The sequence below is a fragment of the Euwallacea fornicatus genome, chromosome 12 (genome assembly GCF_040115645.1).
Source record: "Euwallacea fornicatus isolate EFF26 chromosome 12, ASM4011564v1, whole genome shotgun sequence".
In the NCBI taxonomy this organism is placed as follows: domain Eukaryota; kingdom Metazoa; phylum Arthropoda; class Insecta; order Coleoptera; family Curculionidae; genus Euwallacea; species Euwallacea fornicatus.
This window is the reverse complement of record NC_089552.1, coordinates 3,947,381-3,970,927: the sequence shown is the minus strand read 5'-3', so window position 1 is coordinate 3,970,927 and position 23,547 is coordinate 3,947,381. Positions and strand designations below refer to the sequence as shown.

General features: G+C 33.7%; 4 protein-coding genes and 1 long non-coding RNA gene across 12 annotated transcripts in view; 3 read left to right on the top strand and 2 right to left on the bottom strand.

The window, feature by feature from the left end:
• Window positions 1-14,180, bottom strand: part of LOC136342594 (facilitated trehalose transporter Tret1-like) — a 24,922-nt gene extending 10,742 nt beyond the window's left edge. Inside the window, exon 1 of one of the 2 annotated variants that reach the window (XM_066288566.1) lies at window positions 14,059-14,180. In XM_066288566.1, coding sequence (XP_066144663.1) covers window positions 14,059-14,087 — 29 coding nt within the window. In that variant the 5' untranslated portion in view covers window positions 14,088-14,180. The remainder of the gene's footprint in view (window positions 1-14,058) is intronic. The other variant, XM_066288565.1, reaches the window with a different exon arrangement.
• Window positions 435-3,255, top strand: LOC136342608 (facilitated trehalose transporter Tret1-like). Its single transcript, XM_066288591.1, has 4 exons — window positions 435-1,140; window positions 1,357-1,492; window positions 2,073-2,258; window positions 3,103-3,255. Exons 1-4 carry the CDS (start codon window positions 1,018-1,020, stop codon window positions 3,111-3,113), a joined length of 456 nt encoding a protein of 151 aa, XP_066144688.1. The 5' UTR covers window positions 435-1,017; the 3' UTR covers window positions 3,114-3,255.
• On the top strand, window positions 3,493-23,306 carry ATPCL (ATP-citrate synthase). Of its 7 annotated transcripts, none has more exons than XM_066288561.1 (19): window positions 3,493-3,605; window positions 12,153-12,382; window positions 14,460-14,663; window positions 15,774-16,109; window positions 16,168-16,288; window positions 16,347-16,544; window positions 16,596-16,726; window positions 17,169-17,401; window positions 17,623-17,745; window positions 19,742-19,777; window positions 20,016-20,180; window positions 20,237-20,691; window positions 20,745-20,787; window positions 20,841-20,961; window positions 21,051-21,380; window positions 21,616-21,734; window positions 21,954-22,125; window positions 22,175-22,244; window positions 22,412-23,306. In XM_066288561.1, exons 2-19 carry the CDS (start codon window positions 12,178-12,180, stop codon window positions 22,788-22,790), a joined length of 3,441 nt encoding a protein of 1,146 aa, XP_066144658.1. In that variant the 5' UTR covers window positions 3,493-3,605; window positions 12,153-12,177; the 3' UTR covers window positions 22,791-23,306. The 7 variants fall into 7 exon arrangements, with proteins under 7 accessions (XP_066144658.1, XP_066144655.1, XP_066144657.1 ...); XM_066288558.1 differs by lacking the exon at window positions 3,493-3,605 and adding an exon at window positions 5,891-6,047; XM_066288560.1 differs by lacking the exon at window positions 3,493-3,605 and adding an exon at window positions 8,872-9,098.
• On the top strand, window positions 3,612-5,237 carry LOC136342602 (solute carrier family 2, facilitated glucose transporter member 10-like). The gene has a single exon (XM_066288582.1). It carries the CDS (start codon window positions 3,692-3,694, stop codon window positions 4,700-4,702), a length of 1,011 nt encoding a protein of 336 aa, XP_066144679.1. The 5' UTR covers window positions 3,612-3,691; the 3' UTR covers window positions 4,703-5,237.
• LOC136342612 (uncharacterized) lies at window positions 16,796-23,547 on the bottom strand. Its single transcript, XR_010732676.1, has 2 exons — window positions 23,438-23,547; window positions 16,796-17,494 (listed from the first exon to the last, which is right to left on the bottom strand). It is a non-coding gene; the product is annotated as an uncharacterized lncRNA (long non-coding RNA).

Genomic DNA, 23,547 nt, shown 5'->3' with positions numbered 1-23,547 from the left:
TTGTGAGCATAAAGTCGAAAACAAGCCCATTTCCCGGCTACAAATAAATGTTTTCCTTGTTTATGCACTATTTAACTGAGTTTATATTGAATTTTTTACCAAATTTATAACTATTTCTCTCAAAAACGAATCGACAGATTTTGAATCGCAATACACATTAAATGTAGTTCGAAAGGAGCTTTAATTTGAGTGCCACGTGACCCACATTTCATTTTTTTTAAATGGACCATTTTGTGTTACTGACGACGTAGGCAACATTAAAAAGAAATAAACAAATGTCAAAAGATAGTGTTTTTCGCACTATTAATGCAGCTTTTGAGTTTTTAAAAAATGAACAGTGGGTAGAGGTAGGGGGTGATAGACAAGTTAGAACCACTCGGTGTAATTTTTACAAAATGTATGGGTAAACATCAAAACCGTACCGAGAAATGGCATGCTACACTCTCGACATCTTTTCTCATACCCCTGGTATACATATTTACAAAATTATGGTTTATCGCAGTTCCTTATTAAATCATAATACATTTTAGAATAAAAGATAAACGAATGTGTGTCTGTAATCTAAGTAAGTCAACACATCCACTTAGTACTGGCTGCACCAAAGCCTAGTGAAATAACCATACTTAGTGAATTTAGAAACGTCTCCTGGCCATATAAATATAAAATCAAATAAAAAAAAAACTTTGAAGTTGCGAAAATATACACAAACTTTAAAGGCTGCACAAATAGACGATTTGATGGCACGATTTGAGATAAAGTAATTGTGAGGAAAGATATGGAATAATTTATGTTTGACGCCTTTGATTTTTATTCCAGTTTTAAGGTCTTTGGACTTAGCATATATTAGTATTGTTTCGTTATGTTGACCTGTATTCTTAACGTTAAGACAGGTCTTTATTGCGGCAGTAACATCATATCTCGCATTTTGATTGTGACTATTACCAGTTTGGTAATATTCTTCTTCTTGAACGAAATGGAGTGATCATAGTGCGATCTACCTGGGTCTAAGTGTCAGACATGACGAACGAAGAAAGTCCCGAGGAGGTAGCGGGTACCAAAAAATTGCAGCATTGTGAAGTGGATTTGGACAAGGGTGAAAACGAACCTTCACAACTTTGTTGGAGGGATTCTATAAAGCAGGCAAGTGCTCATAATAACTAACAATATTTACGTGTACTTAAGAAATATCAAATACCTTCAACAGTAATTTTAATTACCTCGATTAAAAGCCATTTCGAATCAGCCTTCAAATAACCCTCAATATGTTACACCAAAGTTCAATAAAACGCCTCCACTTACGACTGCCTTGTTAGGCACAGTGTTAAGTCACCGTTATTTATATTAAAATTATTTCAGATTATTGCATGTTGTGTTGCAAATACACTCGTAATTCAACCTGGAATAAACATGTCCTTCAGTGCGGTGCTATTACCGCAACTCAAAGAATCAGGAAGTAACATTGTTATAGATAGCACACAGGCTTCCTGGATAGGTAGGTAGAGATTGATTGGGTTTATACTAGAGAGAAAATGCCCCACCGTATCGCGAAAATATCGAGAGTAGGTTTTACTGACGCTTCTTTTGTTTGTGGTGATATCTAGCATTATCTATGGTCCTCGCGGTAATGACCAAGAGATAAGAGATAAGGTACCCCCAATAGCTTCTCTTGTAGTTACCTCTTGCATTTACAAGTATCAGAGGATCCAGAGTCATGCTACTACTTGTAATTGAACTTTACTCACAAGCTTAATTTCTTTGTCATCATCGCACATATTCTCGCTTCTCATGAAGAAGCTAACCGATTATACAATATGATTTTCCGAAAGGAAGAATAAGGCAGCATCTCGAGGAGTGATAAAAATTTACATTTACATTTCCAAAATACTTTTTGGTCATGATTCAGCCCTTTAGAATTGTAGTGATTCGTCCTTATAGATCACTACAGCATTACACAGTTAAAACACTTATTGCGTAATCGATCGAATTTTCAGCTTTAATTGACAATGTAAATGATTTTATTTATTTTGTAATATAAAATCTTACCGAATCTTCAGTACCTATTTCAATTTTAGCTAGTGTTGTAGCCATCGTCCTGCCTTTGGGGTCACTATGTGTAGGACCTATAATGGACCGGCTTGGGAGGAAGAAAACATGCATCCTCACAACTATACCTTTCTTAATATCTTGGGCATTACATGCCTTTGCCACTAATATTTGGTGCATCTACACTGCAAGGATTGTAGCTGGTTTTGGCGGAGGTAGGTCTATAACCTTCTGGAAAGTATCATTGACTGAACATGCATGCAAAATACTCCTTTATGTGTCTTACCAATGCTTAATGAGTAAAGATGTACCCAATATAAACATTAATTCTCAGCAAGACTTATAGAATTACCATACATACTGATTATTTGCCATTTGTGTTGGATTGGTTCAATTGAGAATTTCACTAGGGATTCTTAACCGAATTTTAATGAATAAAATTGCATGAACCAATATAAGTATTTTTACCTCAACTGCACCAATTTCGTTCAACCATCTATAGAACAAAGAACCATTATTAGCTCTTTTCTTACGCAAATGTATGGCTCATATTTAGACATTAAACGTATATTAACACCAAGGTACTGAAGTACACATTATGGTCTGATCGTCAAATTTAAACCACGAGGCGCTGAGCGCCTCGAAGTTCCGAAGTCTTAAGATGAGAGGGCCATAATAATTTCTCAATCGCGGTATTGTCAGTACTGCAGTCTACAGCGTATGGTCCTGTAGTTCAAGAACTGAGAGATAGTTGAGGAATATTGAGAATCTACTTGTTCGAGTTCATTAAATTGGACTTTCAATGTCGTGAGAAGGAAAAAGTTTCGTAATAACTGTTTGTTAAGTGTTAGGGACATTGCTTTCTCATAGCGCAATTCCGTTGAATTATGTCTTTAGGGGTTAAATGGTAAAAAGGATCAGTGGCAAATTTTCATGACCTTCCACTTAGCAAATAATAGGAAAATTGGTCATACCATATATATATTATTGGTTTTGTTCATGTGAATTCAAATTAATATATATTATGGTTTAATAGTGAAAGATGGATTTTCGTTACAGCTGAAAAGTAGTAGTGCAACAATGTTACCATGATCATAAGTGAAACTAAGTCATATTCGAAAACGTCATCACTGTCAAATTGACACTTTCCACCAATGGAATTGCAGGAGAATCCCAGACATCTATTAACTTCAATTATTGGACCATCCTTTTTTGCAGGGCTGACAACTGTAGCTCTAGTTTACGTCAGTGAAATAGCACACCCTAAGTATAGACCAATGCTTCTCTCGTTAAACAGTGTCTTTGTCTGTTTTGGAATCCTTCTCACTTGTGTCCTAGGTAAAACATCAATAATATAAAGTAAAATGAAATTATGAATTGTATTCTCCATTATAGGCTCCTGCTTTAACTGGCGTACGTTATCGCAAATATTTTTCGGTTTAGTCTTGTGTTCCACTGGTGCCTTGTTCTGGATTCCAGAAAGTCCGTACTGGCTGGCTATCTTTAAGGATGATGCCCTAGGCAGTGCCATGGCGTTAAAACGAATCTATTCAAACAACATGGTGGGTACCTCATACCACTCCTTGGTAAGGTCAGAATTGGTTCTTTTAATTTTACATAGTTAGCAGAAGAAGCTTATCGAAGAGTCATGGAGAGTAAGGGTCAGTGTCTTCAAGAGATCGATGAAACATCCGAAAAATCTAAACTCATCCAAATAAAACAGGGCTTAACATCAATTTACAAAGACCCCATGGTATGGAAGCCTCTAGTGATTTTGCTCATTATCTTTCTGTTCCAACAACTGTCAGGATCATATGTTATCATCTTTTATGCGATCGAAATTTTTCGTCAAATAGGAAACAAACAGGACATGGATTTGTTTGGTGCCTTAGTGCTCCTAGGCACAATACGTTTTGTAATATCTATCATATCAGCAGTGATTTCCAAAAAAATAGGACGTCGCAAGCTAATGTTCACGTCTGCATTTGGAATGATAGTTACTAGTTTCGGATGTGGATTTTACATGTATCTTTTCCAACCCAGTCATTATTACATCGAGCCCAGTGCGTCTACGATGCCCATGCTATTCGATAGCCGTAATGAATTAAATGCTACCACAATTCTTCCTCAAAATTTAATTCTAGCTAACAGTTCAACTTCAGAATTTAGTGTTTTATCAACACTTCTCCCATACGATGCCGTATCATTCGTTGTAAACTCCTCCGCTTCCGGATCGCAAAGATCCCCAATAATAAATTTGAATGGCACTGTTTCGATCCCTAGCTTACAATCCAATGTTAACAGCAATATAGCTTTATTTTTAGTATTAGCCTACGTTGGTTTCAGTTCTTTTGGATACTTAGTTATTCCATGGACTCTAATAGGAGAGTTGCTGCCCATAAAAGTTAAGGGTAACCTTGGAGGCCTCTTAGTCTCAGCAGCATATATCCTTATGTTTATTGTGGTCAAAATATTTCCGTTTGTTTCAGAGTCTATATCTTTAGATCACATATTTATTATTGTAGGATTCATAAATACGGTCGGATTGGTCTTTTTGTATGTGTGGTTGCCAGAGACATTGGGTAAAACTTTTGAACAAATTTCTCAAAAGTTTGCTTCCAAGGAAAAAAAGTTTAAAAGTCAATCAGATACTAATTAAAAGTATGTTTAGGCTAGATAAAATTATAAAATGTTTCTTTTTATTTGGAATACGCTAAATATATAAATAAAGTATGATTTCTTCGAAGGAGTTTAGTTATCAAACCTCTGTAGTGGAGCTACACGTATACATATAAGTATGTATACCCCTTATTCGACTTAACTATTAGCTATGGACCATTATTATAGCTTGTTGACTATTTAAGAGTACATTTGTATAGAATATAGACTTATAAGACATTGGATTATTTATTTAATAGAAGTTAACATTTTCAATGTCTCGATAGGGTTTGGTCCGAGTCACGTTGTAGCCATCCAATTCACTTAGTTTACACGTATTGATTTAGAATTATGAGATCAAACTTCTAGGGATTATTCAGTGTCACAATAAAAGGTATACGGGTCCATCTCCGCAAGTGTCTCCGTAAGGTGCTCCGGTCGTATGATGCTTTAAGACAGTTATGTGCGAAAATATGTTTTATCGAGTTTTAGTACGTTTTATTTAATTTTTTTAAATAAAAATAACTCTACAGTAATGTTGTCCTTCAATTTGAATGTTCCTGGTTAAATGATATACATGGTTTTTGTAGATTTAGTTAAAAATTCGATAATCGTTTTGAACGCAGTTACTCGTGCAGTTAGGTCTTGCTCTTTTTCCACTGCCGTTTGATAAACCACAGATTTAACATATTCCCACAGAACAAATCAAAATGTTATTTTAATTAGATCGGGGGACCTAGGGGACCTCGAAACTGAACCACCTTTACCAATCTAGTTTTGTCTGAACTAATGATTCATATACTGAATATGAAATACAAAATACATTTTTGTGCATAACTGTCTTAAAGCACTATGCATTTCCAGACATGGATTCTTATATTCAAATGTATTTTATTGTATAACTGAATAATTGCACTTCTTAAACTTCATTTCATTGAAATGTCTTACATCTATATAAGATCTACATGTATAGACTTTAACCTCCTATATTTCATTATACAAACAGACTACACAGATGAACATTAGAATCTCATATGACGGCATATAAAAATTAGTGATGATTGTCTCTTCTCCTTTTTAATAATATACGGAGAATACACAAACATACTCACTCTCTCTGTACACTTAATGTAACGTTGCCGAACACGGTTCTGTTCCTCCTGTCAAGTCAAAGTCAATGCCAATTTCGTTCCATTTCCATTGGAAATCTTGGAATTTGAAATATGTATTTGATTGCTTACATCGTATACAGAATTATTGTGTAATTTTACAAAAGAGATATCTAAATTACATTAATAAAGATTCTAGTGAGACAGGTTCAAAGGTCGCATCTCGAAAATAAACAGGTAGGTCAGTTATAAAATTTAATTTAAAAAATGGACAGGTTATAGTTTTCGTGGGGTATGTCTAAGAGAAAGGTAGTTTCCATTTAACATTTTCAAAGTGTGTAATGCCAATGAGTAATTTATCGGTTTATCCAGAAATAATTGGTAATTTTATAAATTAGCCTTTTATTTATGAAATAAATATTACCAAAATATGTTACCATTAATATTTCTACAATGTAACCTTATGAATGAAAACACTCAAATGCATGAGAGTTTATCCAGATTAGTATCTAATTTCAGCAATTAAATGCTTAATTGACCATTTCCCATAGCCAGGGTGAAGTTTACTGACGTACCAATTTGATAAATTCTATATTAAAAAAACTTTCATTTTTGAAATGTTAAACCATATTTTGGCATAGTGGTTTTTATAAGTTTTTCATTCTTTTCCTCTTTATCTTACCCTAATATATTTCTATACAGGTTTCTTGTGATTTTTGAAATATTAACTGTTTTATTAAAGTTGTTTCCAATATTTTGAAGCAAACTCTTGTTGCACCAACAAATTTATCAAGAATTTAGGTTAATTGCTATTTTATTATATTTGTTGTCCTAACCTGTTAAAGTAAACATCACACTGAAGAACTTTCCAAAAATTCATATAGGTGGAAGTCCATAATGCAATGCTCTTTGTAGTAAGTCATAACTAATACATGAATGAGAAGATCAATAAAAGAATGGAACTTAAGTCTAAATTACTTAGTGCCTACAAAAATAACATTTTTAGGTAACTATACAAAATGTTCCTTTACCAATTGAATTCAAACATATTTGGTCAACACTTAAGTTGCTTATTTGATTAATTGCTATTATTCATATTTGTAGTGAAATTAATATGGTACTTTACAAAACAATAAAAAATGCTAATAGACTTATGGTTAAAAACACACTATTTTTTATATACATGGTGGTAAAATTTCACACTTTTATTCATAGTTTGCATTTTTCTGTCTATTGCCTTCAGTTAAATTCTTTAAATTTCATACTCTTATTTTCTTTAAAATTGTTTAAATGTTATGAGTTGTTTCAGATAGTTAATAACTGAGTTAAATTATTATTTATCCCTTATTTTCTTTATATTGATAAAGATTTTTGTAAATTCTATGAAAACATTGAAACTTATGAAAATACTGCAAGAACCCAAAAAGCAAAATAATTGAAGGAAGAATTGAAGTTTGGTGTCTGAATTCATACAGGGTGTTCTAAATAAAAAAAAATACAAAGCAGAAAATAATACATCACTTAAAAAAAATAACATCTTGTGTATATCTACCGACAATTTTGACATTTTCTTGTAAAGGAGCTTAAAGAAATTAAAAGCAAGAAATTTCAAAAATTTCTCCCCAATACTTATGTGAGAAGAACATAAAATATGAGATAAACTGTCAAATTTTACCCCTTCAAATGTCGTAAATGGTGCATTTTTTTGCGATGGGCCTGTTAACTTTTTTTATTATTTTGCTAAGGACTAACGCTCCCTGAAATGTCTCTATGATAATATGCTATAACCTATATATTTCAGAAAGTGGAAAGTTAGCAGAAAAAAAAACAGAAAAAAATCTGAAACCTTTAACACATGGTGTAGTTGTTAATATGCATTTTATAAATAATATTATTTTACACAATTGTTTTATTTGTCGATTGTGTCCTAGGATTGAAAGAGCACAGGTTAAAATTGAAACACGCTGTATTTCATTAATAACAAATCCTATAGCTACCAAAGGAAAATAGATATGTCATTTTCTACATTGTCAAGGAAATTAGATTGTTTGCTTGTAGAATTTCCATATTCATTCAACTACATTTTTGTGTTACAGATCTACATTAACAATATGTTAACATAACTCTTCTCATTTTTTATTATTACCTGGTTTTGGGACCAAAAGTCAAGGTTTGGTCTGATAATTATCATATTCAATGGCTACCCAAATGCATGTTAGTATGTTCCCTAAGTCAATTAAGGATTAGAAACATGATATGATGTGTAAATGGCGCAATTACAATTCAAGCTAAATATAAATTAATATTAGTGAGAATAATAACGACATAATCTTGTTTATGCGATTGCAATGAACCATTTGACATTGAATAAAATGCCTTAAAGAATATTATGATAAAATATTAAAAAATCGCTCAGATATTGATATTTTCAAAATTGTTAAAAATTGCGTGGTCAGATAGTGATTATATAATGCTTTTGACTTTCAAATAACCTCAGTACATTAGGTGTATGTTATGTTGTGTCAACATATCAATGTGTACCAGACGGGTTGTTCCTATATATACAACTAAGATGAACATTGCGACATTTTTTGTGTCCGCTGAATTATATTTTGAATTTTTTTATTAAAATTAGGTATTCTTAATTCATAACTCAGTTAAAGAAAAGGATCAATAAAAACAATCATCTAAAAATACAAGGGGCTAATTGAATATGTCCAAATTTATGCAAAAAAAATATAAAACACTTCAGGAAATTCCATTTTATGTGACTTGTGTCATATTGTAGGACCTCGTTTTACACGTGCCTCAAAATCCCACTCGTTAGATAAAATTATTCATTTCTTAACTCATTATAAATCTGGCTGAGTTAATTTTTACGCAAGTTACTTAGCAGTTACACCTTCGTCTCCCTATCCGTTGATAAGACTCTCAAGTTTAGTGGGAAATATGTATAATAAGCAAGTGGCTGCCTAACAGCAATGTTTAAAAAAAATGGATGTTTTGTTATCACGCTATCGTCACCATCGGAACACGTACGTTACGAACGGTTTATCACCAATCGAATGCATTGACTAGTGAGTACCACATGCGTACTTTCTCAGTATGGCGAAAGCATTTTCGGTTGAAGGTTCGGGCAACCAATACTCATTTTCTTTCGCATCGTAACATTCAAATACCTCACTTTTATCATACGACTTTTATTGAAATTCTTCAGACTGACCATAACCACAAGTGAAAGCGGTATTTGTTAACGTGTAGTGAAAAGTAGTTTGTGATTATAAGTATGTATTTTAAGACAATTAACATTCATAGATTAAAATTTATTACCTTTACGAAGGAGTGTTGATTCAGGTTATAAACACTATGCCACAAGTAGTCACCTAGATGTACCGAGTAGTATTGTGAGCTAACTTGTGTGAATTTTCGTTGTTTTCAATTTAGTTTTAAAATTTAACTAAGATCTAATGTGGCTCCTATTTACTACAGCCGTTCCACTCTAATTGAAATCGGTTGAAAATATTTTACTATATAAATGTACTGTTTTTTACAATAAAACAAATCATAATAGGGGTATAGGGTGCATAATACTGGTCATGTGATATTAAGGTTTGTTGAATAGAAACTAAACTAACGTCGGCTTTTTAACAAAACCTTTATTAAAAAACTTTCCCAAGTTCATTAAAACTTGATGAGCCTGTGAAGAGTAGGTAAACATGTGCCCAGTGAAAACAACCAAATTTCCATGTTTATCATTCAAATTATCATTATAAAAAAATTAAATTTGATTGTTGAATGCATTTATTGACAAGTTTCCCTTTTACTACTTGAAATGCTTCCCCTTCAAAGATTTCCATAAGGTTCTTATGGTGGCCCACTGACATAGATCATTCCGTATTTAATGGTGAAATTTGACATGAATCAAAAACATTACCACTTTCCCTTAATTGCCAAGAGTTACGATCTTTTTAAAAGAGTTGCGGCCAAAATGGAGTAGTAACAGTACATTTTGATTCATCATTAAGCCCTACAGAAACTAAAATGATATACTAGTTTTTTTTTTCGTTCTGAAGTGATTCTAATGTCAGTTTCTCGCTAATATCACCGTCATTGTCACCACCTACGTTTATTCTTTTGACACTGACATTGACTGATAAATGCATTTGAAATTAACATATTGGCTGCATTTTGAAATATTTGCTTTCCATTGTTGAAAAAGTACGTGCTCAGATCTTTTTGAAAATTTAAAGTTAAAGTTAAAGTTAGATGTATGTTGAAAAGGCTGTGAAGATTAACAGTGTCAAAGTCGAATTTGTTTGACACTGCGCTGTAATAACATACTTAAAATACATTTTTAAAAGTGGTTAATGCTCTTGTAAGTTGCCAAATTTTACTATGTTATCAACGTGATTTTGTGCTTCCATTTTCTCTCCTTTTTGAAATTGGTAAATTTGAAATAATGACATTATCAATTGATGGCAGTTGTCTTCGATTTCCGATAGTCGATAACATTCTTCTAATCAGTTTCTCACAAATTTATCAATCCTATCTAAGATTAGTACTTTCCCATGAATAGCATAAATATTGACTACTTTTTGAAACAGTTTAATTTTGAAAGAATTTATGCTCAATAATATTGTTTTCCGACGTAAAAATGAACCTTCTGTATGTGTGTTTTAAATACACACACATTTAAATGTTTTGGAAATATCAGTTTTCGATATTTTGAAATCGTGTTCATTGCTTTCACCGGTTAAATGTTCAGTTATTTTACGCACAAAAATTATACATAAATATTGAACGGTAATAGATGTTTGACTTTTTTTATTAGCTATTTAAAAAATTTAGAAAATTGCGTTTAGTTTCCTTAAATTATACAGGGCGTCTCTAATTTTAGTACCAAGAATGGTTAGAATTTTTTTTAATTTTCGAACCTTCATAGCAGCTGTGATATAAAACTTGCACGGGAGGCAATAAATCACAAAAATCTAGTTTTCAACAAAACGGTTAAATACTCCATTTCGCAATTATGTATTTATCTACTATTATCCATTTATATTTTTTAATACCTATATCTCCTAACTGATAAATTTAGTCATTTGGTGTTGTTTATACTTTTGATCCTTCGAGAGAATATTTTGTCTATTAAATTTGGTTGATACTCTTTGGCAGTTATGAAATGAAGAAAAAAGGATCTACGCGTTATTTACGCAATCCACCTTGAAACGTGCTCTTCTAATCGTTTTTCTGGAAGTTCCGATGTATCCGATGCCCAAGTGTTGGTATATTGGGACCTTAGAAGTCCTAGTCGGAAAATTTCTAAGTTAATTTTTTGAACTTAATGGAGCAAAAATTAACACTCATTCCCTATTTTTTTAATAAAAAAAATTACTATTTACATGCAAAAATTATTTGATTAGTAGAATATTATTTCAAGAATAAAATGTAGGAGATCATTGAGTTTAATATGCAAAAAATATTATTTCTCATAAGATTAATTAAAAAGAGTGTTTTAGGAATACATCCTGGATCCCTCACTGTATATTTTTATACAATGCAGTATTTTTATACTGTTACTGAGGAGCGTATTGTGACGTATGCAGATGATGTAAATCTTGTTTTCACTGTGTAGCATGTAAATGAAATGCTACGACTATTGTTGCTGATATGTTTCATGCCTTCACATGGCTTTTCAATTTATATAGTGTTGTGTGCTTGAAATGTAGATTTGTCGTATTGTATTTGCTATAAATTCAAAATGAATTTGTTTAATTATTCTATTGTCATCTGCTTGAAGCCCGCGTTTAGAGGTTACTGAATCAAATTCGTCAAAAATTCATATATCTATCATATTTACCCATTACATCTTTCGCCGTTAATTTAAAGATTAACAGGAACTTATGTTCTGGTTAAAGCGTGGCCTAAATGCTACTTCCGTCAAGTTTTATATTTGACCTATAATATGCTGAGAAAGTTGTTTTCATTGGCCTTCGATATGTTATTATGGGTTTGTCCTGTACTGCAGGAGTTATTCTGATTTTCAATAGTGATGGTTTTATTGCCATTTATCTAGACAAATGCGTAACAGTACAACACGTCATAATTACCCATATTTTTAGACCAGAAGGTATATTTAAATTAAATTATGGAGATATAAAATTAGTGGCTTTTTATGCGTCTACGTTGATGAGGCCCAAAAGCCAATAAACTCTCTTGAGAAGTATCCACGTGCGGGTTTGAACTTCGTAACAATTTAACGGCTAATAACTTTTTTTGTTTCTTTTCCAACCTGAAACTTAATTTTACCTACAGTAGGTAAATAAATAACGTCTCTCGTTACAGATTAGTGAACTAAGTGGGAAGAACAATGTCTGCAAAGGCTATTCGGGAAGCCACCGGAAAGAACTTAATCAACAAACACTTGGGCGGGAATTGTGCAGCAGTGCAATGCCGGTTTGCCAGCGTTGATCCAGATACCAATTTTGCAGCATTAGTGGCCAGCAATTCCTGGTTAAAAACCGAGAAGCTGGTAGTCAAACCTGACCAGCTTATTAAAAGAAGAGGGAAACTAGGTAAGTTTTCGTCAGTTTTAACCACGCAAATCGCTGAAGATTAATTCTAAGCATGAATCTGTTTAATTTAAATATTTTTTACATTTTATATTATTAGCCAAGAACAGTTGGTAGAATATTTAAATTTTATCACCAAAATGTGTTGTGCCCAATAATAATAGTACGATAATTTCGATCACGGTTATTATTATGTCGTCTTAACAGTTATCACGTTACATCAATTACCATATTCTTTAATGAAATATATATTAATAATATTGATAAAGATATATTTTACAATTGTTTGTTTATCTTGAGGGGACTCAAGATAAATAAGGAAACGAACTCAGTAATATTCCCATAGCGGAGTTCAGCCAAGATTGGTCTCGAACCTTTGCAGGAGTCTTGCGGAAGGTTATAACCGACCTCTTGGTCTAAATTGATATTGAGTGCTGTTCCCAGTGTTATTTTAAATGCACTGGTGATGATCAAGCAATTTTATATCATAGCAAATCTTATTCTGTATTATCTTATGGCTGGCCACAAAAGTACGAATCTTTATGTGCATCCTCGCTTTTATTATCGCAATAAAAGCCAGTGTAGGGTTTGCGGTTCCAGGTTCCATCCTTGGTTCACTGCTCTGCAGATTTGCCATGTCAGTATTGTTGTCTTATTGCAAGTGTTTTTCACGTGGTTTTTCCAGATTAGCTTGCCGTCATTGGTTACTATCAAGTATTTAGTCACTGATTTCAATCATATGTGCTTCTTCCTATTGCTGTAATGGATTAAATTTGTCTTCTCAGGATTGATAGACAGTCCCATCTCAGGACACGGCTGTTTTATCGTCTTACAAGTAATTTATCATCACTAGCCCGTTTTCAGCGTACGCCTGCGCGCTGAATCTCTGGGCGTGAAGGCTGATCTCGTTTTTTACTCACCTCACATTTGGCTTGATGTTCCAACTTTTCTTTCATACTTATACGCGTAGAATGGACTAGTTAGTAACTTCTATGCCTCCTCCGTCGTCAAGTAGTTAATTAATTAGTTCGCAAATATTTAAACTCCGGCCGTTTGGTCTGTCGAAATCTCTAATTCACCCTTATGATGAGACACTTTAATGTTACTTAGCAGACCTGTTACAACTGCTCCATCATAGGGGTGAATATTTGTCTGAAATCATGGAGGATATTAAACCGAGGATGTAAGCGACTCGCACAAGTTTTAACAGAAATTGGTTGCAATTATGAGAACATTCGAACTATTAAAAGTATATTCGGCGTTTTCTCTTTTTTACTGGGTATACGACACATTTTCTAATGTATTAAGCAGTTTCCATTAAATTACTGTTTTTTTCCTAGCACAAATTGATGCGATAGAACCAACTAATTAATAACTATTATCATTTTGATGGTCATTGTTACGTAGAATTTCCGACGTATTATGCGAAATACTGAAATGACCAATTTTCGTCTTCATACGCTTGTGCGAATACGACACAAATTTTTTCGTACGGTGATTTTTTGTAAATGGCCTTGATGGGAAATATGAAACAATTGTTCAATTTTTAACGTAAATTTAATTTCGATGTTTTTGACCCGCTCTAAGGTTATCGCGGTCCAAAACACACTGAAACAAACCTAATTTTGGCTTATTCAGTCGTCATTTCTAATGTATTCGTACTTATAACAATTACTTACATCTCAACAGAATTAGAATTCTCAGCCATTTACGATTAAACACTTTACTCTCTTGTTCTTCTTGAGAACGTCAAAAAACAACAAACAACGTCACCAATAAGAAAACCCACTGACAAAGCAGCAAAACCAAAATTTGTAATTGTCTTTTTGGAATATGTCCAAATAGGTATACGTCATGTTATTGTAGGTCGTAGAGCAATTTTTGGCGCCCATAATTTTCCCTCAGTGCCAATTCAAGAGGGCAATAACTTTTCACGTTAATTGAATAATTATTGTCCGCATTCCAGTTAATGAAATGTCCAAATTAGAAAGTTTTCTATTTCGTTATAATCTAAAATAGACCACATCGTACCGTTATCAAAATTGCCATCAACGTGGGATCACAAATGGATTTATTTTAGGTTTGATTGCTGTAAACAAATCTTTTGATGAAGTCCTAAAATGGATTGACGACCGATTGAACAAAGAACAAAAAATCGGGCAAGCTACTGGAAAATTAAGGAACTTCATCATCGAACCATTTGTTCCTCACAAGGAAGAAGAGGAAACTTATGTATGCATTTACTCCCACAGGCATGCTGATACTATATTGTTTTATCATCAAGGTAAGTAGTATTTGGTGGAAAAGAACGTTTTGACCTAGAAATTACAAACGAAGTGCGGTGATTTGCATATTCGTATAGACGACGCTTGTCGAAACTCAGCACTGCAAGATTTGTATGTTCTTGACTACTTAAGAGTTGCATTATTAAATTAGTGAATAAATATCCTGTGTATGTATACACAAGGTGGTCTAGGGAGAAAGGTTTTATTAATTTGTCATGAAAACCTTAAATTCATCCATTTTTTACTTTGAAGGGTAAATCTGTTGCTGATCGCTTTTTAATCTTCATTCCTTTGCTCCTGGGGGCAATCCTTTCAAATTTTTAAACTAGAATCAGGGTTGTGCTATATCTTGTACTAAAAATAATTTTATTCTCTAAATGATGTTTTTATTAATTAACCGATGGTATATTTTGTATTAATTTCATTATATCCTTGTTACCGGTGTATTTTTCTTCATTACCTATCGCAATAAATATATCACTTGACCTCTTTTGACATTAAACCTCAGAACTTCTTCTTGAAAAGTGTCAACTACAAAAAGGTAATTAAATTTTTAACTAAGAATAAGTAATTTTTTGCGTTTAATTTTTACAAATTTGTGGTAACACTGTCTGTATTTTAATTTTATTAAAACCTACAAGTTGCAAGAGAGAATCGAGATTATGGGTTAGTTTTTCTTCAAAAATAATTTTGCCGAAGCAGCCGCTCGAGTGTTTCGTTTATACACACAAAAACAGCACATCTATGAAAAGGGTGGCTAAAGAATCCGAAGTTTTGGAATTTACCCATTTCCTTCGTAAAAATCTAAAGAACGGAAAATTATTATCCTTATATCATTAAATTTTTACTAAAGGGACTAAATGACAAACACTTTTACCGTCCCTTATAATCCTGCGAACCCTTTCTACCCAGAACTGCTAACATCATAAGATTTTTGATGGTCACCTTTGAATTTGGTGCAGTATGTTGCATTCATCTGTAAACCTATCATCGTCACACAGTCATTCATATCATCATATACCTAATATTTTAAATCTATTTTTAAGGCCCAAAACGCAGCTTATCCTACTACCCAACAGTTCAGTAATTATTATCGATTTTTATGACAGGTGGAGTTGATATCGGTGATGTCGACAGTAAAGCTATCAAACTTGAAGTTCCCGTTGGTCAGTCGCTAAAAGAAGAAGACGTGGTTCAAGTTTTGTTGACGCATGTAAAATCGGCCTCCAAAAAGGAATTAATAGCGAAATTCATTTTTAACTTATATCAACTCTATGTGGATCTCTACTTTACCTATCTAGAGATTAATCCTTTGGTGGTTACCGATAATGAAATTTATATCCTGGATCTGGCTGCCAAACTCGACGCTACTGCAGATTTTATGTGCAAACCTAAATGGGGGGAAATTAATTATCCTTCACCATTTGGACGAGACGCATTTCCAGGTATTTTAATAAATATTGTAAATAAAATAGGTTTGCTTATTTTCATTTTTTGGACCAGAGGAAGCTTATATTGCCGATTTGGACTCAAAATCGGGTGCTTCGCTGAAATTGACTATTCTTAATAAGAAAGGACGTATCTGGACCATGGTAGCTGGTGGAGGCGCATCAGTTATCTATACGTAAACTTCAGACATATTTAAATTAAAATTCAGTGTTCATTTTTTATTTTGTAAATAGTGACACAATTTGCGATCTTGGAGGCACCTCCGAACTAGCGAACTATGGTGAATACTCCGGAGCGCCTTCCGAGCAGCAGACCTACGAATATGCAAAAACCATTTTATCATTAATGACCCACGAGAAGCATCCTCAAGGAAAGGTACTGATTATTGGGGGTGGCATTGCTAATTTCACAAACGTTGCAGCTACATTTAGGTGAGTGGTTTGAAGTTACTGCCTATACATGGTCTAATTTTGGTGTTTCAGAGGGATAATTACAGCTTTAATCGAGTTTAAAGATAGGTTAATAGAACACAGTATAAAAATATTTGTCCGTAGAGCAGGACCAAATTATCAAGAAGGGTTGAGGCGCATGAGGGAAGTTGGACAAACTCTTGGTTAGTGTTATTTTACCTTCATATTTAAATTGATTTAACACAACGGTATCATAAATCATTAAAGCAAAAGCAAGTAGAATGCATTTATTAAAAATTAAGGTAATGTCAGATTTTATTACAAATGTGCTAAAAAAAATTACACCAAATTTAAAAACGTGTAATTCCAAATCTCCATAACATATTCAAATATGATTTGCGGTAATTTCAAGGGCGCATCAATTTGAACAGTCTTATTGAATCTCACAACGTTTTATAATTTGTCACGCCTATGGAAAATCTAGTCTCAGTTTTCGCAAAATAATACCACAGATAAACATTAGAAAAATATGTACGAAAAATTAAAAAATGTTTTGTCGCTCTACACTAAATTGGCTGCTTAGGATACAAGAAACCGCGAAAATTCTGTGTGTTTTATTTTCCTAAACTACAAATATTTAAAAAGGTATTCCTCTCTACGTATTTGGTCCTGAGACTCACATGACTTCCATCTGTGGTATGGCTCTTGGCACCAAACCAATTCCCCAAGAAAACAATGTCGAATTCGCAACTGCTAACTTCTTACTTCCTTCTGGAGATAAGCAGCCAATTAAAAAGAAACCTGAAGAAGAAGCAGCCGCTGCAAGAGAGAACGCGATTAAGGCGGCTGCCGACCATGCTGCAGCCCGACAAAAAACGGTAAAGTCTGTTGGGTATTGGCTTTGGTGTTGTGGCTTAATGTTTACATAGTTTCTGATAAGTGGGGCGTGGGAACTTGTATGCCTAACTGCACTGAAAAGAAAAAGAAAGCACCGAATATTAAAGAGTTGGTAAAAGATATGTGTCTTTCTCTTTGTAAATTTTGGTATTCTATTATTTCTGCATGTCGTTTAATATTTTTCTTTGTAATATTATTTTAGGATCGCAAAGATGATAATTGTTGTACATACGTATATCCGAAAATTGGAAATGCGTTAAATGTGACGAGGAGATTATGGGATGTAGATACACAGATTGTGAAAAACGATGTTACTAAGTCCAAAGTTTGTACAAACAGTAAACATAAATGTTGAACTGAAGAGTAACCATTTGCTGTTTTAACGAATCGAATCCATACATATTAATGTTGAGTTAACACAATAATTGTTTTCATTTGGTTGGAAGAACTATCAGAGCTGATCGTAAGGGTACTTTAGCTGATAGAAATTTAGTCTCTGTCTGAGCTATTTTGGGGAATCCATGCATGCTGTGCCTTTAGCTGCAGTGTTTTTTCACTATTTACATATCGTGGATCATTGAGTTACACTTCGGAGATGGACTGTCAGTTTTAACACCGCAATATGTTTACACAATTATCATCAGAAGAAACTTACATATTGACCATTAACTATTGAACCTTCTACTTCTCCAACATGATCTTTGGTGTTTGGTGAGCAATTAAAAATTCTCGTAAAAAAGTTTCGTATATCTCATTTTTATTTGCTTTAGTGAGCAGATTTTTAATTACTTGGGAAAAACAAAAATTGAATATTCGGTTTTCCCTGGATATATGCAAAAATAGCTAGAAGTATAAAAAAGTCAAACCATGTTTGTGTTGACTTCCAAATTTTGCAACTTTTTTCCCATTTTTGCAGCTTCATAACTCGTACCCTTTATGATACATGCTTGATTTCCTTATCTTAGATATCCTGTAGTTGTAATATAACGTTAACTTACGTTATACATAAGTCATAGTCTAATCTAGTCTACATTGTATTGTTGCAAGCATTTCCGACATTGTGTGATCATTGGGTAGTAGGCAGTAGTCTAGTAGAACCCACTTATCAAAAGCTGTGAAAATAATTTTATTTCAGTGTAAACATTAAATGCTGCTAAAGCTTTCTGGTTATGTTTGGGAATTAGTTATTGCATGTATCTCTGCATTTTTATTTTTAACGTATTTTTAGGCTCGATGTACTTCTCTATGGTGGTTTGGTTACATTTTAATTTGTAAATATCTGAAAATTATTACTTTTTTGCAAACTTTATGTTCCTTAACCACTCTAAGGTACATAACGCCGTCTCTGCTAGTAACGTTCATTTTCACACAACAATTAACCAATTTCAAGTTATGTACCATCTACTAAAAAGCTTTAAACTAATCGTACATTGATGTCAATGAATTTAAATGCCCACATGAAGAATTTTAGGTGAGAAGATATTGTTACATTTAAGAGATGTTGGGACTCTCTAGACTTAGAGAGTGTTGGTGACTTTTTTTTGTGTTCTGTTAAGATTATAGGTATATTATTATTGAATTTTTCCTTCTGCAAGTCAAAGTGAAACATTTTCGAATCCACACTGTTCACATAAGATATACAATGCATAATGCATACATTGCTAGATCTTCATGAAATGATAGAATGCAGTCGCCAGACTCATTACATTAAAATAGGATAAAATGTTGAACGCACCAAATAAGTGAATATCCTCTTCTCCCTTCTAATTTTTATCCTTCTTAAAAACAATATATTTCTATAACAAAATATTCTATAGATTATGTAGGATAAAAGTATTCCAAACCGTCTATACATTCTCTACTTTATAAAAATTAATGATTTTTCTATATTTTTAAGATGGTTCCTGATAAAGTTGTTTTCATGTCTTATTAACTATTATTTCGTCCTATAAAAGTAATAATCGAATGTACAAAAAAAAAATGCATGTCTGAGTAAGCAATGGAGGAACTTTCACAGTTAACTGCAACTCCATAATACAAGGTGTCTCGTTACTATCCCACCATTTATCATATGATTAGTATTCAACTTTTAACCTCACTCGTTGATACATCAATCATTAGCACAATTATATGTTTATCAGTTTTTTTTTTTGTTAAAATCGAGTACACTCGAAGGGAGAAGCCTTATTTGCGCACCCTTTTACTTAATCCATATCTTCCGCCTTTTTACCTACTTGACATCAAGGTACAATCTTAACTCTTAAAATTGTAACACTAATACTTGAGTGAGCGCCAAAATTAATTTATAATAATTTTTCAAGGAACCAAACCAGATGGAGACGCATTCCTCATTTCAGGTCAGTGGCATCAAATCATTATTTTGTAATTTTATGCTCCCTTCGTCTAATAGTCATATAACAACTTTGATTGATGTTTGACTGAAAACTGACTTTTCAATTAAGCATCGCGCATGGTTGTTGATGTTTCGTCAAGTTTTGTGTCTATATCAAGCTTTCTCGGTCACTTATTGTCGAACTGTTCACAATAATTTAAAACCAGAAATAAATTTAAAAAAATGGATTTAAATGTCAATAGGGAGATGCCAACACGTCACCACTCTTCACAGCCACCACAAAGTCGATAGTTTGGGGCATGCAGAACAGAGCTGTACAGTCAATGTTGGACTTCGATTTTGTTTGTAGACGTCAGGAACCCAGTGTAGTGGCCATTATTTATCCCTTCACTGGTGACCACAAGCAGGTTTGTAAATCAGCAAACTTACTTAATTTTTGCTTACGTAATTTTGCCACTTACAGAAATTCTACTGGGGGCATAAAGAAATTCTCATCCCAGTCTATAAAAAAATGAACGATGCCATGACGAAACATCCCGATGCTGATGTTCTCATTTCATTTGCTTCCCTCCGTTCAGCCTATCAGAGCGCCGTGGAGACTATGGAATATCCTCAAATCAGAACTATTGCCATAATCGCCGAAGGAATCCCCGAAAATATGACTAGAAAGTTGATTAAATTAGCTGATGAAAAGGGAGTCGTAATAATCGGGCCAGCTACAGTGGGAGGCTTGAAGCCAGGTTGCTTCAAGATAGGCAATACTGGAGGGATGATGGATAATATTCTTCATTCCAAGCTTTACCGGCCGGGAAGTGTGGCGTATGTTTCTAAGTCAGGAGGGATGTCTAATGAACTGAATAATATTGTTTCTCACACAACTGATGGAGTTTATGAGGGTGTTGCTATCGGGGGAGACAGGTACTTTTTTAAAGGCAATTGGGAATCTTACATAACTTTTTTTTTTTATTTAGATACCCAGGAACTACTTTCATCGATCATATTAAGCGATATCAGGTTTGTTTTGCCTGAGAGTTTTAATTAATGTTAATTAATTATGATGTTTTTAGGCTGATGAAAAAGTTAAAATGATCATTCTCCTTGGCGAAGTGGGTGGAACTGAGGAGTACAAAGTCTGTGAGGCAATTAAAAAAGGTGAAATAACAAAACCTTTGGTAGCCTGGTGCATTGGTAAGTTTTTCATAAAATTATTATTTTTTTAATGTATAATGCACACACAACATACAATACAATATTTGAATAATTTATTTTACTTTAAGGTACGTGCGCCAGCATGTTCACAACAGAAGTACAATTCGGTCATGCCGGCTCTTCCGCGAATTCCACCCAAGAGACCGCAACATCCAAAAACGACGCCCTCAAAAAATGCGGTGCTCACGTTCCAGAATCTTTCGACAGTTTAGGCGAGATAATTAGATCAGTTTACAATAGTTTGGTGAAAAAAGGAGTTGTTGTACCTGCCCCTGAAGTCCCGCCGCCAACAGTTCCCATGGATTACAGTTGGGCCCGGGAGCTGGGTCTCATTAGAAAACCTGCTAGTTTTATGACATCGATTTGTGATGAAAGAGGACAAGAGCTGATCTATGCTGGTAACGTTTATTTAATAGTTGCACCGTGTATATAGAGTGTCTGACAGTCGATGCAAACTTGGAAGTTTATAGAAACAATTTTTTCTGTAAAATTAATATTTGTCTACTGCAACCTGTTGACATTCTAACTTTATGTATTCGTCTTAAATTGACACATAATATCGTGACTGAGTCATTACTATAAACTAAAAGTTTCGGCTTCATCATGTATAACTCAATATTTACTTTTTTTCAGGTATGCCGATTTCTGAAGTCCTCCAGAAAAATGTAGGAATTGGTGGTGTAATCTCCCTACTTTGGTTCCAAAGATGTTTACCTCCATACGTCTGCAAATTCTTCGAAATGTGTTTAATGGTATTTATATTTGAAACTTCCATTATTGTCTCTGCATATGTTGTATTCATTCATACACAATTAGGGCGTAATGCAGTAATTCGATTCCGTTTCGTATAATTTTGTATACGCTGTGTTGGATTTGCACTAGAAACTAATTTTTGGTCACAATTTTTTATCATAACCATTATCAACAACCGTCTCAAAGGTATAATATACATTTATGTCTTCCATATTTAGGTCACTGCTGACCACGGGCCCGCAGTGTCTGGTGCTCACAACACGATTGTATGCGCCAGAGCTGGCAAAGATCTTGTCTCCAGTTTGGTGTCGGGATTGTTGACTATCGGCGATAGATTTGGAGGAGCATTAGACAGCGCTGCGCGACAATTCAGCGAAGCTTATGACAAAGGTAAGTTTCTTCTTGTTGTTTGCTTTAGTTTCTTTTATAACGGTTTTAGGAATGCATCCAACCGAATTTGTGAATCACATGAGGAACAAAGGTGAATTGATCATGGGTATTGGACACAGGTAAGAAAAGCAGGTAGAACAGTTTTCATTTGTTTAATATTAACAATTGACGTAGTGAAAACTTTCCATGAATAAATTAGGATGTCATAACACAATTATTTCGTGAACTACAACCCATTAAGATCCTGCCATGTTATTCGACTCTATAACATTGTTTCTCCTTTAAGAGTAAAATCTATCAACAATCCCGATCAAAGAGTGTCCATCCTCAAGGAATACGTCCTGGCGAACTTTCCCGCCACTCCTCTACTATCATACGCTCTAGAAGTGGAGAAAATTACCACCAGCAAAAAACCAAACTTGATTCTGAACGTTGACGGCTGTATCGCAACTGCTTTCGTGGACATGCTAAGGACCTGTGGTAGTTTTACCAGCGAAGAAGCCCAGGAGTACATTAACATTGGTGCCATCAATTCTCTGTTCGTCCTAGGTAGGACCATCGGTTTTATTGGGCACTTCATGGATCAGAAAAGACTGAAACAGGGCTTATACAGACACCCGTGGGATGACATTTCCTACGTGTTGCCTGAACAGTATAATAATTAAAAATCCCCGTGAATCCTTTAGGATGTCTGCTTTCTTTTTTTGCTAGTTATAAGCGGGGTATATGACCGAAAGATCTAAATTTATTGATATATCCAAACGTCGCGGACATGTGCTTGTTATAAATAAGCAATATTTCTTTAAAGTTTTTAGGAAGACAGCCAAAATGTAGATGCTAAAAAATAGGCTTCTAATAAATGGTGTGTCACGCAGAAGTCCTTATAATAGTATCATGTTGGAGTTGACTTAATTGAGACATCTTCATATACTCGTTTAAAACGAAAAATTAAAAAGTATGGAAGCACGTCTTAAATTGAAACATTTTTTGTTAGAAAATTATAAGATATTTATATATTTTTATATATTGTTTTAGTGCACTATCATGTAAGGGTTTTTAAATGTTAGAACGCGCAGAGGTGTGATGCTGTTAACTTATAAATTAGGTGAGGCACGTTTTGATTGTTTTCTGACCTCAGTAAATTCGTTTTTATTTTAAAATAAAGTGACGTATTAAGTGAATGTTTTAGAAAGGGAATAATATGTAAATAAGTATTTTTCATTCAACAATGCGATCAATTCGTCAAGTACGCTGGAGTATTCCGTAGCACTTGTGGTCTGCAGTGAGAGAAGTCAAAAGATAACATAGTTACCTGAAACTGGCTGCTCCTGTATCTCTTATGGTTCAGAAGATCCTCATACATTTCCGCAAATCGATAGCACTCTGTACAGAAAAAAATACTCAATTTAGCTATACGATGAT

Coding starts and splice junctions, on each gene's coding strand:
- LOC136342608 (XM_066288591.1), top strand. CDS start 1,018: ATGACGAACGAAGAAAGTCCCGAGGAGGTAGCGGGTACCAAAAAATTG. Junction 1,141..1,356: donor GGAGGGATTCTATAAAGCAG/GCAAGTGCTCAT, acceptor AAATTATTTCAG/ATTATTGCATGTTGTGTTGC. Junction 1,493..2,072: donor CACACAGGCTTCCTGGATAG/GTAGGTAGAGAT, acceptor TTTCAATTTTAG/CTAGTGTTGTAGCCATCGTC.
- LOC136342602 (XM_066288582.1), top strand. CDS start 3,692: ATGGAGAGTAAGGGTCAGTGTCTTCAAGAGATCGATGAAACATCCGAA.
- ATPCL (XM_066288561.1), top strand. CDS start 12,178: ATGTCTGCAAAGGCTATTCGGGAAGCCACCGGAAAGAACTTAATCAAC. Junction 20,692..20,744: donor GTTGCTATCGGGGGAGACAG/GTACTTTTTTAA, acceptor TTTTTTATTTAG/ATACCCAGGAACTACTTTCA. Junction 21,381..21,615: donor ACAAGAGCTGATCTATGCTG/GTAACGTTTATT, acceptor ACTTTTTTTCAG/GTATGCCGATTTCTGAAGTC.